At 43.0% G+C, this 17,372-nt stretch overlaps 1 protein-coding gene across 3 annotated transcripts; it reads right to left on the bottom strand.

Annotated features, from left to right (window-relative positions):
• Window positions 1-23: 23 nt before the first annotated feature.
• Window positions 24-17,283, bottom strand: LOC6734570 (caskin-2). Of its 3 annotated transcripts, none has more exons than XM_039292728.2 (6): window positions 16,619-17,283; window positions 7,873-8,887; window positions 3,121-3,354; window positions 2,650-2,886; window positions 1,862-2,338; window positions 24-1,780 (listed from the first exon to the last, which is right to left on the bottom strand). In XM_039292728.2, exons 2-6 carry the CDS (start codon window positions 8,836-8,838, stop codon window positions 932-934), a joined length of 2,763 nt encoding a protein of 920 aa, XP_039148662.1. In that variant the 5' UTR covers window positions 8,839-8,887; window positions 16,619-17,283; the 3' UTR covers window positions 24-931. The 3 variants fall into 3 exon arrangements, with proteins under 3 accessions (XP_039148662.1, XP_039148663.1, XP_039148664.1); XM_039292729.2 differs by lacking the exon at window positions 16,619-17,283 and adding an exon at window positions 14,561-14,698; XM_039292730.2 differs by lacking the exon at window positions 2,650-2,886.
• Window positions 17,284-17,372: the final 89 nt, after the last annotated feature.

Genomic DNA, 17,372 nt, shown 5'->3' with positions numbered 1-17,372 from the left:
GAAAATACTCTCAGAAAACAAAATTTTCACTAAAAGATTTTTATTTATGTAAATTATAAAGAAGAAGGCAATTCAGTTGTATACCACGGAATTTTATACGTTATTCAGCATCAATGCCCGATTAAACATAATTTATAAAGATGGATTCGTTTCCTCCTTTTATTTTTGATTTCTTAATTTAACGCTAATATAAGATTTATATTTTATATAATGCATCTTTTTACTTTGTATGGAATAACACTTAATTATACATTCATTTCATATAGTTTGATTTCAGTTGTAATCATAACAAAAAAGAAACATTTCTGTGCAGCGTGATTTGAAAAAAATGCATAAAGAACTAAGGTACAAAAATTCTAGAATAATGCAATTTGAAATTGTCTGAATGGGATCTTTAAATAGTAGTTCATGTCTGACTTTCATTGTGTTTGTTTAAGAGTGTGCCGCGTGGTTTATTTGTTGATTCCTCTGTCGTATAGTATCAAACCACTAAATACTTGTCCATATAAATGATTTCGTTTAAATATTTATTTATATATCGAATTATATATATTTTATATATAGCTATATAATAACTATGCATGTTCTGCATATATGCATGTTGCGCTTCATTTACCATTCTTTTACTTGGTTATTTTCATTTTTTATTGTTAACACTCATAGTTTCGGGAATGGGAGGAGAGTTTAGGAAAAGTACAAAAGTATACATGGTTTGTCCAAAGCTTTTCAATTGTAGTTACTTTTTTACTACACAGTGTGCATATCGAAATGATACAGAATACGACCCAATATGAATGCTTCTCCACACGCAATCGGAATAAGAAATGCAAAAACAAGTTGATCTTAACTAAGTTGAAGTACATAAAACATTACAAGATACACCACAACTTCTAAATTCAGCTACACTACGATTTGTTGTTTGATTGGAGATTTATTCACTGTCTATGTTGAGGCCCACTCGCTTCTCCTCCTCCAGCATGGCGTCCAGCTCGTCCGTGAGATTGGCCAGCATATTGCCAATGTCGTTCAGAACGTTCACCGAAACTTTGGGCGGAACGCCGTTGTTTATGGCCACTGTTGGTACGGCTGCTTCCGGCGAACCTGCAGGCTCTGCCGCTGATCCACCGGCATTTGACATATCCAATGTGGGTGAACGCAGGTGCAAGGCACTTCCACCGCTGGCCGTGCTGCCCATGCTTTCACTCCGCGCCAATGTGGCATCGTGCAGCGAACTGGAAGATTTCAGCGAATGGAACGAGTGCGCTATATTCGCGATGGTGTTCGTGGAGGAGGAGCTGGAGCTCGAGCTGGAGGAGTGCAGGTGTGCGGGATGGCCACCGCCGGGTACATTGTTGTTGCCCGCTCCGCCGCCCTGCAGCTCCTGGCGGTTGAGCAGCCGCTGCTTTATCGTCCCGGTGTTCTCGTTGGCAAATGGTATCGTGTCAATCGAATCGATGCTGGAAGTCGACTTACTGTCGTGATACTTCTCGCAGTGTATCTCCGCCGTTGTCTGTTGTATGGTGGCATAGTTTGCGTAGATCGGCTGCTGACCAGTACCCGCACCCGCCTGCTGTTGCTGCTGCTGCCAGTGCTGCGCCGTGTGGCCGTAGAACATGTGCTGGCCCTGCTGCTGTTGGGCTGCCTGCTGATGCGCCTGCGCAGCCGCTCCCGACGGCACTCCCTCTCCGCTCAGCGTGCGGGAGTTGCGTATGCTGCAGTGGCGTCTAGGTGGCTCAGGAGCTATCTTCTTGCCCGTCAAGGGACTGCCGCCCATGTAATTCTGTAATAGAATATAGCCATTAGTAAGAACAGTTTAAAAGCTTACAACCACAGTTGCCACTTTGGTTAAACTCCAACTCACCGCTCCACCCTCCACACCGCTGGCCGCTCCGTACTCCGCCGCAGCCGCTGCATTCATGTAGTGATGGTGCTCCAGAGGCGGCATGGTGTTCAACACCGCCCGCTGCAGGATGCCCCGCTGCTGGCGTGGCAGAGTTCCGCCGCCCTCCTGCTCGTAGAGCAGCTCCCTCGTGGCATCGTTGGTGGGTGTGATGTCGCCGTCGTCGTAGGATCGCCGCCATCCAATGCCAGGCGCATTGTTGCCCAGAAGACGGGCGGCAGCCGCCTGCTGCTGTTGCTGGTGGAGCAGCTGCTGGTGATGATGCTGCTGCTGCAGTGTGGCCGCTGCAGCCATTGCCGCTGCAGCCGCCGCTGTTGTGGGCGGTCCAAAGTGGCCGTAGTCCGTGGTTGTGTAATGGCTGAAGGTCAGATGGCTGCGCGTGCTGTTGTCGTGGATGTCCTCCAAAGATTCCAGGCTCTTGCCGCGCGGCTGGCGAACCTGCAGAAAAGGATAAGAATCTCGTTATGAGGTGCTACTTTTTGAAATTAATGAGGCCAGTTTTCTTCTAAGTTAATTGCGAATCAACGGAAAAAAGTGGTCTTACAATAACAGAAATAAATAATAATAGAATATAATTATTATTTGCAAAGCAATATTAATGAAAAGTATCTAGCAAAATTTGAAATTTGTAAATCAACGATGTTCGCGATGTTAAAAGTTAGTTCGTGGCTAAAATGTCAGAGGGCACTTAAAAAGTTCAAGGCCAACGTGCTGCTACGCTTTTTAACTGTGGAGAACCAAGTGCCCACCTTAATGAGCACCACATCGTTGCCCGAGCAGCACTCATGGTTGCTGCCCGTGCAGTAGTAGGCGTCTCCGTTGGCGAGGCTGCTGTTGAGGCAGCTGCTCCCGGATGGGGCAGTGGAATTCAAGACACTGCTGGTCGCGTAGATTTTCGTGTCGTCCCACGAGACGCGGGTGGTTGGCACATAGGATGGCGTACTGGGTATGGGCACATTGAATTGCCAGGGCTTCCGCTGGTACTCCTGATGGGTCATCCATTCCGACAAGGGGAAATCATACCAAACAAATGAACAAAATAGAAACGAAACGAAAATTAGTGGTAAATCAAAATCAAATTAAATTAAGGTAAATAGAGGTGTGTTTAAATACTTTAAATACAACAAAAACTTTAGAATGCAGTTTAAGTAATGTAAAATTCTTTAAGTTATTTGGACACTGTTTTCCAAACACCCCCTGTATTTTGACCCACTTCTCACCTGCTGTTGGTAGGCATTGGCGCCGCCTGGGTTCCACTTTCCGCTAATGATGTCCTTCACACGCTTGATGGCCAACAGAATCTTCTTTTGGTGGCCCAGCTTGACAATGCCAATGTCCTCGAGATCCTCCCAAGTCACTTGGGTTACGTCGCGCACCGTCTTATAGTTCTGCTCCAGCAGGGGCTGAATGTACTCCTCCAGACGCAGCAGCTGCAGCCATTCCTCTATGGATCCCTGGAAATACGAGCGGAGATTCGAATTGAGACGTCATTATCGTTAAGTTTTATTGAAGCCAGCTAATCGCATTTGATTCATGTCAGAGTAGGGAACAACACAGATCGCCACAGACTACAAATTGTCCATGAACTAGTTCAGACCTCGCTGATAAAGGGGGAAGCGAATCGAATCGAATGGAATGGGTTGGGTTACATATATGTAAGGCTGGGACTGGACTGGTGTCTCTCATGATGAGCCTACCCACCCGTCGCTCTAATCAGTTGTAATTGATAAGATATGACATAAATCGCGTCAAAGCACGGGCATAAAGAAACGAATAAAAGCCAAAACTCGTTGCTGTCGTCATTAAACGGTAGCAGGCTAGCCCGACTCGTAACCAAAACTCGCTATATACCCCCAGATAAATACACATATGCGATGCAGTCAAAAATCGTTAGCTTTTCAGTGCGTGTAAAGCCACTTTTTCATACACACTACACACTCCATGTATGTAGCAATGTGTTAATCAGTTTTCCTCGTTTTTTCTTTTTTTTTTGGTAGCTCTATGACTGTCTGCTCTTTTGGCAGCTAAATTGCTGTTGATTTCAATTTAATTAAACGCCTTGTCTTCTGCGAAATGGGATGTGATTGCTGGAAGATTCTCACTGCTAGAAAATCTCATGCAAAGCATTTGATTGCTAGAAAAGTTCGTCTTATATAAAAGTATCTATTGAACATGACATCAGCGAAGTATAAGTCTGTTGCTTTCCTTACCTTATACCGATAATTCAATTAAGCAATGTGCTATTACATAAGCATATATCATTTTCGAATTTATTTTTGAAGTATAAAATTCATATCTTCATTTTCCAAATAGGTCATATAGAGATAGCACCTATATCCGTTTGGAAACCCCCCCACTAATCCCACCCTTTTGTTAAGTAGGTATGAAAATATTTCTTGATCTTGAGCTTCGTTGTTCAATTGTTTACTTAGAGAACTCTCCACCGAGGAATGCCACTTCAAATAGTATGTAGATATATGCCTCACAACTCCATCGAAGTGAATGTCGCAGCAAAACAACAATAATAACAAGCCCGCACCTCTATAAGCCGCATATGCTAATCGAAATCCTCCATCCTCAGCGAAATGGGCGAAGATCTCCAGCAGGCACGACACCATATATTATACTAAAACTTTAACAAAATATTTATCTAAATAACAATTTGGTTTTTGGTGCTTTGGTGGCTTCACTTCGCGTTCGCTTCTCCGAAATCCATTAGCAGGTAGCATATGGTATGACACTAAACAGCAGCGGCAGCCATCATTAGAGCAGGCGAAAACGAAAAAAAAAACAAACCAAAAACAGGTTTTCGAAAAGCAAATCGGTGACCAAAAGACAAGAAACAAACTGTACGTACTATGTACAACAAAAGTAGTAAAAAGTTGAAACGAATGCGTCAGTCGGAAAACCAAAAAACCCAAAAAAGATTTTGGAACCCGCTAACGGACCGCGAGAAAAATAGGAATCTATGTATGTACGTATGTATATAAGCCAACATCGGTGCCTTGCGACCCTCAAGGTCGTTTGCTGATTGTGGGGCTCGCAGCGGAGATTGGCGACCGTTTAATAACCTTTTCCTTCCCGCGCTCACTTTTTCAGTTATTTCGCTTTATTTCCTTTTTCGCCTCGATAAAGATGTGTGCGAAAAAAGAAAGCCGTAGAGGCTGTAGAATGTTGGCTAATGAGCGAAGTGCTCAAGTCGCTCGTTATGGGTGATGTAAGTGAAGGTACACGGTGAAAAAATATAATAGGGAAGCTATTGAATATGGTAAAAAGCAAAGAAAATATATACTTTTATCTTAAAGATACATCAGAACTAGCTATTAAATTTGTTTTGAAAATGGCTCACTTCTTAAGTAAGAAAGCTCTTTGGCACTTATAGATTTTGGTTACAATTTGCAGTAGTTTTCTAATATTAAGAATATACTTTACGTTGCAGAAAACCACCATTTCTTAGTGTTTTGTAGCCCTTCAACCGCACCCCCAAAAAAAAAAAAAACAAAGTGTCTCGCCCAAGATCAACAAATAAGAAATATCGAATGTAGCGATAAAGAACGACAACAATACGGGTAGGTAGGTAACTCGACCACAGAACTTGGCTAACTTGCGAAAACAGTCACGGCGCGTTATATAAACAGAAAACAAGTATAAAAGAAGGAATGCCGAACAACAAAAAGCGCAATATATTCTACACAGCTAGTAAAATATTATCGAGCATTTTTCAGCTGAAATACAAAACCGTCTCGGCGAAACAAACAAAAAATAAAAAAACAAAAGCCAAGATCTGAGGTCATAGTGATTTGAAAAATTGCAGCTAAAAAGCATGGCAAATCGGCTTTTCAAAGTTTCGAGGCGGTGCGATAATGAAACACCAAAATGGAGGTTATTAGATGGAGCAAAACTGGCAATTAATCGAAATCGAACGGAATGTGGAACAAGTCGTTGAATGATCGATAAAGGCGATAAATGATATTTTCTGTATTCGCTCCGCCGCCGGCAGGTGGGCTGCACTGCAGCCGAGTGGGCGGGGAATGCAGTTATACACCCATATACCTATAACTATATATATGTATATGCATCTGCAGTCGGACGAAATGCATCAGTCGAAGCTGCAGTTGAAGTTGAAGATTATGGTTGTTGGTTGTTAATCGGCTACGGAATGCAGCTCACTGTGAATATGGAACTCGTGCCACGAATGTGGATGGTATGATTCAAACAATTCATGCTAATTTATGGAGGCATTTTTTTGAAAAAACATTTTTGGAGCATTTCTTCAAAGCCACAACACATTGACTTGGATTTAAAGTCGTTTTCAGGCGTCGCTTAAAATTCGGAATAATTATGTTGGTCAAGTTTTAAACTTTGAACCGATTCCTCAGTGATATGCATGTTTCGCATCTTATTAGGTATGCATTTCCATATGCGCAGCGTGTTGATTTTATTCGGGGTTAGTCATTCGACTTGAAAGCGTTGTTTAGGGCCAAACGTGAAATGCATATTGATAAGAGCTCAGGTGGTTGCATTTAGTAAGGCACGTACTTTTCGTACGAATTTTGGTGCAGTTAACTGGGGGGAAGGTAAAGTTTGCTGAATAATCTATAAGCTCGACTTTTGAGGCGGAAGTTTGGCATATATGATGTAGGTAGCTATGGAAACAAACCACAACTTAAATATTATAAAAAATAATTTAAATGTTAAATACATTGAATGCCAAGAAACAAAAAACCCTACCCATAAACAATTGAACCGCGGAAGTAATGCCAATTTATTGCGAATCCTATCAGATTCTTTATCTTTTGAACTCAACAGTTTGTTCACCTGCGATTACTCGATTCAAATCAATTAATTCTTCGGCTAGAACACGACTTTGAATGGCATTTCACTGAATGAGCTTTGTTGGCCCCATCATCTTAGCCATTCAGCTGGAACCTTGATCTGTCAGTTCGATTGGCTAATGATCGACTTCGATCCGCAGAGCAATTATCTGCGATGGAGCAGGTTGCTGCTGCTATTTCAAGTTCAACTTAATGTCACCGCAGCAATCCGCACGAATGGACTTTTAGTTTTATATATACATATTTATTCACTTCGCTCTTCGTGTTTTTAATGAATTGTTGATGGGAATTAATGTGCGCATATTTAATAAAAAATAAAATTCCTTTATTAAAAAAAATGAGCTGACGGCGCCGTTTTAAGTTCTCTTTTTCTCCTTCGCATGTGGGAAACAAGTTTATTTTTTCTGCTCGCTCTTTTTTTTTCTCCTTTTTTGCAAATGCTTATTTAATGAATATAAAAGATAAGCCGGTAACTAAACAAGCAAACAGAGAAAACGGCGAAAAGAGAGAAAAAGGGTGTTGCCGGCCACAGTTAATGCCAATATGGCAATTTGCCAAGCTCGTAGCCGTGCATATGTGTGTGTGTGTACGACTATCTGTGTTAACAATGACTAAATAAGTTGCTCTACGTGATTGCAGGCCAACGATCACAGTAGTTGATCGCTAGTGGAGCCATTAGTTGCCATACCACCGCTTTTCTAATCTTTATTGTATTCAAACTTGATCGCTAATGAGCCACTTCCTTTCCAATCGATTTAAGTTTTACTTTTCCTTTCCCTACTTCAGCATTTTAAGCTACTTTAAGAACTTACGAAATATGTTACTCGTTTTCTATTTACAATTAAACAAAATAATTTTTCTATTAACTTGTAATTATCTAAACTGGATTACTTATGGCAAAGAACTTCTGAACTTAAAAGTTGCTGCAGGCGTGTCCACCGAAAAGTCTCTACTGTACCATAAGGTGCATCACGAGTTGAACTGGTTCTGTACTGATTAGATAGGCAAATATTTGCCGGGCGTGCTAGCAAACAGAGATACTTTTCCGGAACTCTCGACTTTATTGTGCAGAGATAAAAACCGTTTAGTGGTTCTAGAACACCTTTGACAAAATGTTTAAAGATGGCTTTTACTTACCGGCACGAAATGCGGCAAATTGTCGAGCACCTGCAGCTTGTCGATCCGCTGCTTGATCCGCTCCCGATGATGCGGATTCTTGATGCCAATGGCGGTGAGATCCTCCGGCGTCATGCGCGCAATGGTGGGCAGATCGTAGCCCGCGGCGATGAACAGCTGGGCGTACTCCTCGTGCTTCATCTCCAGCAGCCAGTCGATGATGAGCTCATCGTTGCGCTGCCGATCCACACTGCCAATGGAGCACGAGCTGACGGAACTGCAGCGCGGCGAGGAGAGCGGAGCACGAATCGAGGCGCCCGACGAGGACACGCCCGTCAGGTAGGAGGAGGCCCGACCCGAGTCCAAGCTGGCGGTGCTGTGACGAGATCCAGAGCCCGCCGAGCCCGACGACGAGCCCGGCGAGTCTCGGCCAGGCGATTGGGTTAGATCGATGCCCTGATCCTCCTGCAGGGCCAGCTGCTGGTGGTAGTAGACGGCCGCTTTGTGGGTCAGCGGTTCGCGCAAAGTGGCACAGAAAACGGGTGGCGGTGGAACCATGGCTACGCCGGGCTTTCCAGCTCCGGGTGGAGGTGCTCCCACTACCGTCGCTCCACCTCCTCCTGGGCCGCCAGTGGAAGGGGCTGCCGTTGAAGTGCCACCCACTTCATCCTTAAGACGCAGGGCCACACTCGTCTCCCGGGGCAAATTGAAGCCACCCTCCTCCAGCGAGGGCGACGAAACGATGCTGCTGCCGCTCATGCTGATCCCATCGTCCGCCTGGTGGTTTTGATGATGGCGCAGTGGTCCGCTTAGCCGGTATAGCGGTATCGATGGCTGGTGGTGCGGATGATGATGGTGGTGGTGGTGGTGAAGCTGCTGTGGCTGCTGATAGAGATGCAAATCCTGCGGCGAGTCGCCGGGTATTGTTGGCGGTTGCACCTTCTTAGCCTGTGCGGTGGATGCATGCGGCTTCAGTGAACGATGCATGATTATGATGCGCCTCTACTGGCCGCCGGGGCCGTAACTTCGCCGACTCCTGGTGGAAAAAAACACAGAAAGAAAAAGAAAGAAAATGGGAAAATCAGTACTGCAGTTGGGCAAATGTGTCCGCCAGATGTGTGTGCCAGAAAACAAGAAATCTGCATAATTGGTCATAGACGGTTTTGATGTTCTACTCTAAAAATAGGGCTCACAACGCTGTTTACATGGCGAGTCAATAAACTGCGCCACGGGTTCTTCAACTCCCCTCCATCTTCATGTTTTTAGGCCCCCATCGCACCAATCCCTCACCCATTTATCTACTCCGCTGCATTACAATTTTCATTCACAAAAAAGTTGTTAGCTCAAAAGGTTGCGACGGGCGAAATACCCATGCTTAATCATTACATCAAATTATTATATTGATGAATATTATAATAATTATAACATAAACAAATATTTGAATTTGATATTTCAGTGCTAGTTTGGAAAAGTTATTATATATTATATCATTATATAATGATTTAAGAGATAGTTGTCTCAAAAATTTAATTAATTTCCAATCTTAAAATGAAATTTCCCTGAATTTGCCAATTAATTTATATATTTTCCACAGATGTCAATATGTCTGCCCGATATGCCCTTGATGCCCCCAAAAACAAACACCCATGCCCCTGTTCTAAGCAGCTGACAAACAGAGACGGCACGAGGTGGTCGGAGGGAGACAGGGCGAGACCCCGCAAAAGGGCGAGGACTATGAGACTTTGGTTGCGGCACGAGCTGTGTCAAAGTTCGTTGACAGCATTCTGTGGTCGGGCGTGGGGGGCGGGGGTTGAGCGGATTGGGCTGCTGTCTAGTCGGCAGCGTCATAATACACTCGAAAAATGCACGGGCAGACCTCGGACGGGCGAAATCTGGCAGAAAGTCACGAACGCAGCCCTCAACATGTCATTAACAGCAGGGCGCAGAAATAAAGCCGCCCGATTTACGGGGAAACAATAAAAGAGTGAAAAAAAGCCAAGCTGCAGCAGCAATTTCCTGGCAATTCGCCTACAAAGTAAGTGAGTAGTAAGTAAGTGTGCGCGGGCACTACAAATGAAAATGAAAAATGGAAAAACAAGTGTTTCGGAATTCAAAAGCATGCAATTGCAATTGCCGCCCCAACCGACTATCGATAACTGGCGGGGCGGCCACCTGTTCGATTGGAGCCTCGCTGCCCGGCCGGCGAGTGAAAATCCAAAGCACCAGGTGTCATAATCCGAGTGGTTTTCCCTACCCAAAAATGTGTGTGTGTGCGTGGGTTGCGCTGCAAAATGTACGTAGGAAAAACAGCAAAGCGCATAACGGTGGCAGTAGTAAATCTCATTTACAAGCTGCCTTTTTAATGAATTTTTATGTATGCGACGTGCCGGAAAAATAGGGAAAAAACTGCAACCGTTGCGAAAACTCCTCCCCAACCGCAAAAAGAGAGAGAACAAATCCTCTCTCCTCGAGAGAGCGAGAGAGTTTTTGGCGTAGTAGGGTAGTATATCAACTGCAGCAGCAAATGTGGGTTGCGGTTTCTTTGTGTTGTGTTGTTTTGCCGCCCACACGAGCTGCACCCATGCAACCCCCTGCCACCCCTTCCCCCACAACCTTTCGTATACCGAAAACCACCCACCCACCAGATGTTGTTGAACCGTTTCATGCGGCCGGCATTGCAGTTTTTTTTTTCCTTATTTAAATTTTTGTCTTTTTACCCCGGGTTTTTGTTATCCCATTTTTATGAGCTACCATTGTTGTTAGGAGCTGTAAGTTTAATTGCAAACATGGAACAGGCAAGCCCCCACACTGCCTCATAAAAGGGGGGAGGGGGGAAGTTAGGGTGGTGCAATAATGCGCAGTGAGAAAAATAATGGCAAATACTTCAAATTAGTCATTCGATTGGTTATAATTTGAATACTTTAATGCAATTCAATTAAATATTTAGATAAAGCAATAAGCAGCATTGATAAAAATAATTTATTTTCAAAGAGAAATTTAAAATATTCCACTTTTTTTTCAGTGCACACCCTGTAATGTGGGTGGTGAGTAATCGTAATGAGCATAACACTTGCCCTGTCTTTCGTGCCCAGCGAACGCCGGCTTTGGTTTTAAAGTGTGGCTATAAAATCGAAATCAATTTTGAATCTATTGACGGGGGTCTCCGTCTCCCCTGGCGAGTGTTCACTGTTGTGCAGCATAAAAACTGATTGGAAATGCAATTGGAGGCTTGGGACCTTTTGGGTGTTGTCAAATACATAAATACAAAAGGGAAATAGTCGGCTGGCGGGGAGTTGGGTGGGTGGTTGGGCGGCCAACAGGCTGAAAGATTTATTGATTGTCACACACACACACACACACACATCTGTATACAAACACACACACATATTGATTGATGTACAATGAAGCGGAGTTGCGGTTTTGAAGTTGGCAGCAAAAACGCTGAGCAACTAAAAATAATTATGGTTACACCAGAGCTCTCAACACATTGAGGCGCACAGATACAAAGAGAGCAGGGGCAAATGATAAATCAGATACAAAATGACCGCAATCTTTATACACTACGGAAAAGTTGTATTGAAAACTAAATAGAGTTGGCAAACGCTCGAGCTTATATATACAAAAACTTTAAGGTATTTTGATCACTTTAGGGATTATAGAAGTCTGTTTATTATTCAAAAACCAATAGCTGTCAGGAAACCCAAGATTTAAGATTCCGTGAAATGTAATCCTTTGAAAGATGGTTATTGACTCTTCACCCTTCCGTCCAAAAGGCGACTGGGAAAAAGCGTATTTAATCTTCGCTAGATTCGTTCCATTTAGTGGCTCGTTTTCTTCTCTTTCATAGCGTTTTTGTCGCTGTCGAGAGCCGTTAAAGTTTACTGGCATGAGTAATCAGCCAAATGGAGCGCAATAAAATGGCAAACGGTAACACGGCCAATCTATCACCAGAACGGCCAGCTCAGTGGGCACACCACCCACTGAACTCCAGACCCACCCCCGCATTGGACCCACTAGATGGCCCATAGTGCGATAGTATGGCGACCCACAGGAGGTTGGCATCAAATGAGGCGCATCTCAATCTCATGTTTATTAACGCCGCCAGTGAGTGAATGTGTGTGCTGGTGTCATTAAGCCTCATAGATAAAGTAAGGTCCCACAGCTGAAAAACACCCCCATACCATCCGTACACACTCCAGTTGGCCAGCACTTCATTATTGACAACAAAAGGTTGGCCGACTCTGCTTCTTATTTATCAGCTGCGGGTGTTTTGCATATGACAAGTTATTTTTTTCACTCTTTCACTCGCTTTTTCCCTTTTTTTTTTATCCCCTACTGGCCTTTATTTTCTTTTTTTTTTTTTGCCCCCCAAAATGCAATGGACTAAGTTCGGTCGTACTTTATTCGTGTTTACCACGCCCGGGTCTCAAGTAGAGAAAAGGTTTTGTACTTAGTAGAATATTCTGTCAGGCCAAACAAAAAGAGAGAAAGCTATACACACAGGGAGAAAAACCATCACCAAAATTCGTCATCTAAGCTTGGATAAGATTTTCAGGCCAAAAAGTTTAACTTTAAACAAATAAATAAGAAGCTGTATCAATTATTTGCTAAAAAACTATACACTGGTGGTGTTTATAATCCTATTTCTTTATGATTTAAAAGATTCAGTGTGACCATGCGAAGAAAAAAGTGGCACAAACTAGGATCATATTCAAAAAACAAATATTATGAACTAGATCTGTCCAAACAGTGATTATGAAATTTGTAAGTGAAATTCGATGGATTTGATTTGGCTTTTTTTCCGCTGTGCAACAGCCACAAGAAACGTGGAGCGACAACAACCAACGAGCGCACAAAAGATGGTGTCGATGATGCTGCTTGGCTGCTGCCTGCCTCGCGATTCCCTGCCGCCTTTAAAACTTTACCATCTCTTTGCCACAAAGGCTGTCGATAGCTCGAGATGTTGATCTTGCAAAGCGCAGAGACAAGCAGCAACCACAAGCTTCGACTGAGACTCCCAACTCCGACTCCGACTCGAAACTCCAGCAACAATAAACGGCCAGAGGCAGCCAAAACTTGTTTTGCCTGTAAAAGGGAGTTGTCGCTGTTGTTGTTGCTCGTGCATTGTCTCTGCGTTTTGTTTCAGGTTTCAGGCAAACGCCAAGAACAGGCAGAAACAGCGCCATAACAGCTATATGAAGTGAAATGCAATAAGGAGCATCGAGGGAGCTGTACTGCTACCCTATACATAAACGATAATGAGGACAGTTTGAGCTGGATAAATAGGGTAAAAAGCAACAAAATACCTAACAAAATGAAAAAGAAAAAACTTAAAATTATTATTAGTATTCTTAATCCTAACAATCAATTTGGACCCTACAGAAAACTGCAATTACAGTTTTCAATTATTGCCAATTAAACAAGAAAGACTTTGCATTTCCACTTGCTTGATTGCTCTAATTAAGCGGCATTTCCAATATATCCTTTTGCAATTATCAGCCATTTTCAAAGTTCATCTTTCTTGAGAATGGCCCATGAATAATAAATGGTCTAATGGCATCAGCCAATTCCCAGCCCCATTCCAAAATCAATAACGCACATGTTCAATGGCAATGGCCAAATTAGACGTCCATGTTCCATTAGGAGTAGCCCACCCCAAATCCGTAAATCACGCTCCGATTTCCACGCATAGCCCGATCCGATATACCTCGTAGTACCCCCTATTATGGTCGATGTTTTGGAGGAGCGGTATAAAGCTCGTAGGAGGAAAATGCAGCGCTGAAGATGTGTCAAATGTGTGGGCGGGCGGGCGCTCGGTAAACGGACAGACAGACGGATAACTTACGTGCAGTTTAACGGTTAATGCAAACGAAGACGACATTGCGTTGCGCATATGGCATGTAGCACAGTCAGTACAGGAAAAATGAAGACAGCAAACAGAGACGGACCAAATACGGCGGACAGGCACGTAGAGGAATATACTCCAAGTCGTACCAAAAGCGGCCATCAATTCCTTCTTTTTGTACATTTTCTTCTATTAAGTTTTTTTTTTTTTATTTTTTTGGTCAAGAAGAAAGGGGCAAACAAGTTGTAAGGCGAGCAATGAGTGCAGACAAAAGCAGTTACAAGACATGAAGAAGAAAGGCAAGGGAGATAAGTGGGAGGTACACAGGAAAATTGTGGATACTTTTCTAGTTTGATTAGACACTTATAATGTCAGAGATGACAGGACATGACCCCACATGGCAGTAGGTTGTCTGCAATAAAATCACGCGAACCTGCAAAGGATCAAATCGCCAAAACCAAGTGTCTTCATGGAAATATCATAAGAATTCGCTTAATAGAAATGCAAACATCTACATCTCCTATCAACATATTCGGATATGATACCTTCTATGCATAGATATGAATTTTCACAGTAACTGGCAAATATAAAACTATAACCTTTTTACCATTTTGTATGGCCTAAACTACTTTTTTTCGGTGCAGCCATTAATAATGGAGGGCAGTGCTCAGCGTTTTACAGCTACATTGAACGTTTTGAGACGTTTTTTTGAGGCACTTGCCTCTTGCCCCGCCCACCGCCTACAATTTTCGGCGAAAAATCGTATGCGGCTTACTACTACGCACACACACACCACGAAACGTAGTCACACGCACACATGCGTACGATTTTGCAGAACAACTGTGCAAAAAATATGCAAATTACCATGTTAAAATGATGAATTCCTTCGAGATTTCTATGCGAATCCAATGATGACACTTAAAATTCACATTAACTGCGGTTTTCACCAAGATACCAATTGATTTTTCATACGAAAAATGCTGTGCAAAAATTTCTTTTTACGTTAACACCAACACACACATGCACGCACACAAACACACACACACGCGCGCGCGGACATATACCGAGCAGAAAAGTGGCTGTGTGTTGAGAATTGGAGAATCGCAGACCCCGAGCGAGAGGAGCCCGAAAAAAGAGAAGCGCCGACGACCGCAAGCCAAAGCGTATTGAATCGCGGCTCCAGCATTCGAGCATTAAAGCCAGGTCCGTAAAATCCGATTGGAGTCCGGAGTCCTCGAAGTTGCAAGTGAGAGAGACAGAGAGAGCGAGCCAGCTGAGCGAGCGCCAAAGGAGAGCGAATGCGCAACTTGTACTTGTACTTGTCCTCCCCTTCACCTTCCCCTTCCATTCCATCGTTCTCTTGCAAGGAGAGAAAACCATTTTTCTCAGCGGCCAATTTGTTGCAATTGAAACAATAACAATTCCGCTGGGCAATTTGTTTCGGGCCTGGCAAATTAGTTAGTTAATAAATGAATGAAAAGGGGGACGGGGGGAAAGGCGTTGGTGAAAGAGAAATGGGAAAACAAAGCGTAGCTTCAATAAGCAGGCACAGGCATTATTCCCTAAAGTGGTTGCCATTGGCAACGATGGAAATGCACTTGGCACAGTGGAACCGCTTACTGAAGGCGGCTACAAGAAGTTCACCGAAGCTCTGCTAAAGCCCTAAAGTACCCGAAGATACTTAAAAGATATAAATCCAAACTGTTAGATACTATGTAAATATTAGATACTATATAAAGATTAAATATATTAGGTTGGTCTTCAAAAAGATACAGCCCTATTTATACGTCCAAGGTTTCTATACATAACTTCAAGTTGTAAGATATTAATAGATCGTTCAACTTGGTTTACTTTTCCATTGCAGCGAGAAGATTAATGAGAGGGAGTGGGGACAGCAATTGATAATCTCCTTATCTGTCCCACTGTGCGTTGAATGCCACGCAAAAGACAAACAAACCGAGGCAAGCACACACACACACACACAAGCGAATGAACCAAGCACAACCACTTTTCATGCCGCACAAGGCAATAAGAGAAATAGAGAGATGGAGCCACTTGGGGAGAGAGAGCGAGCGAGGCTTCATCAGCGGTAACTCTATTTGAGAACCGCGCAGCTGCATTCTCTCTCTCTCTCTTTCTCTGCCTCTAATCTCCATTGCCGCCCGACTCCCCTCCCCAACCGTTATTCTAACACTTCATTGGAGACAACGACATCAAGTCATTTGATTCCCACACAAATCTCTGCATATTGAGCGCGGGCTCTCTCTACATCTCCATCCATCTCGCTCTCACTCGTTTCATTATGGCAAGTGAGTTATGGTTTTTGCGGGTGTGTGTGTGAGTGTGTACTGCTGCGCTTTCTATTGATTTATATGAGTTTTATGGCGCAATCTGAGCTATAACAGCCAAAGAGCAGAAAAAATTTACCTAGAGCTCTGGTCTCGATTTTAATTATGGCAAGGGGAAATTATGCAAAAGGAGAATTAATAAAAAAAAGAAAAACAATAAAGTACAAGACTTTAAGTTTTATTACACCCCCACTACTCACGACCAGAGTTGTCACGTGTCGTTAGCAATGCCAGACACGTGTTCGTTTATTAATTACATAAGCCTAAACAGCGGCAGCTGCAGTCGTGAGTGCCCCTCCTCCTGATTGTCTTTTGTTTCCTTTCTTTTTTTTTTGTTGAAAACCCAATTTCCTGCAGATGCTAAAGATGCCGCATTGAATACAAGGCGCAACGAAACAGCTGGCAACCCTCATAAGTGACAGATGGCGACGCCGACGTCGACGCAGGCAGCGCAGGACGAAGGCCGCATCAAAATAAAAACACAAAAAAGAGTTGCCGCCTGTCCGAAATGCAACAAAAACACCGAAACCTATTTAAGTGTAAACGTAATAAAGTGTACATATTATAAACTTACGTTAGCAGTTAATATTACTATTTTCCAGGCTTTTGGCTAAGTTCTCTCCGCTCCTCCTCTTACCATTCGACAAATCATATAAATCACAAGCGTAACGAAAGCTGGCACACAAAATGTAAACAATGTAAAACGCTCGTAATTGTTGCTTTTGTAGCTTAATGAATTTCACGTTTTTTATGGCTTTTTCCACAAAAACAGGAGACAAACAAACGGCATCAAACGCACACAGGCACATGCACTCGCACCAAAACTCACTGTTTGTTGTCTTTATTTTATGTCTACGACGCGCGAGTAAAACATAAAAACCAGATTAATTTCAGGCAGACGAAAATGTTGACGCTTTTTTTTTCGTTGGTTTCTTTTAAGCTGAATTTCTTGCTCAGTTGTTGTGGTCGCGACTGCTCTTTTTTATTTGCTGAGCCGCCATTTTCTTTTGTAGCAATTTGTTGAGTTTTATTTATTTTTTAATTCTCTGATATATTAAGCACTGCTTTCTTACTTTGTAACTATAATCACTCTAATTTGTTGTAATATCCGTAATTGTGATATATTTCGTTTTTGAATCTAACGACAAAAGAACGGGTTTCCGCTTCGAACGTCCGAACAGCGGAAAATGAAAACAAAACTTAGTGTGATCGCAGCGTGGCTGTTGGAAAATACCTCAATAATAAAACATCGATTGCATACAAAATATTGACGTATCGATGTTTTAGTATTTTTGGGTCATCTGTTCGGCTTGTGTTTTGAAGTTGAA

The sequence above is a fragment of the Drosophila simulans genome, chromosome 2R, assembly GCF_016746395.2.
Source record: "Drosophila simulans strain w501 chromosome 2R, Prin_Dsim_3.1, whole genome shotgun sequence".
Classification (NCBI taxonomy): domain Eukaryota; kingdom Metazoa; phylum Arthropoda; class Insecta; order Diptera; family Drosophilidae; genus Drosophila; species Drosophila simulans.
This window is presented reverse-complemented; position numbering and strand designations above follow the sequence as displayed.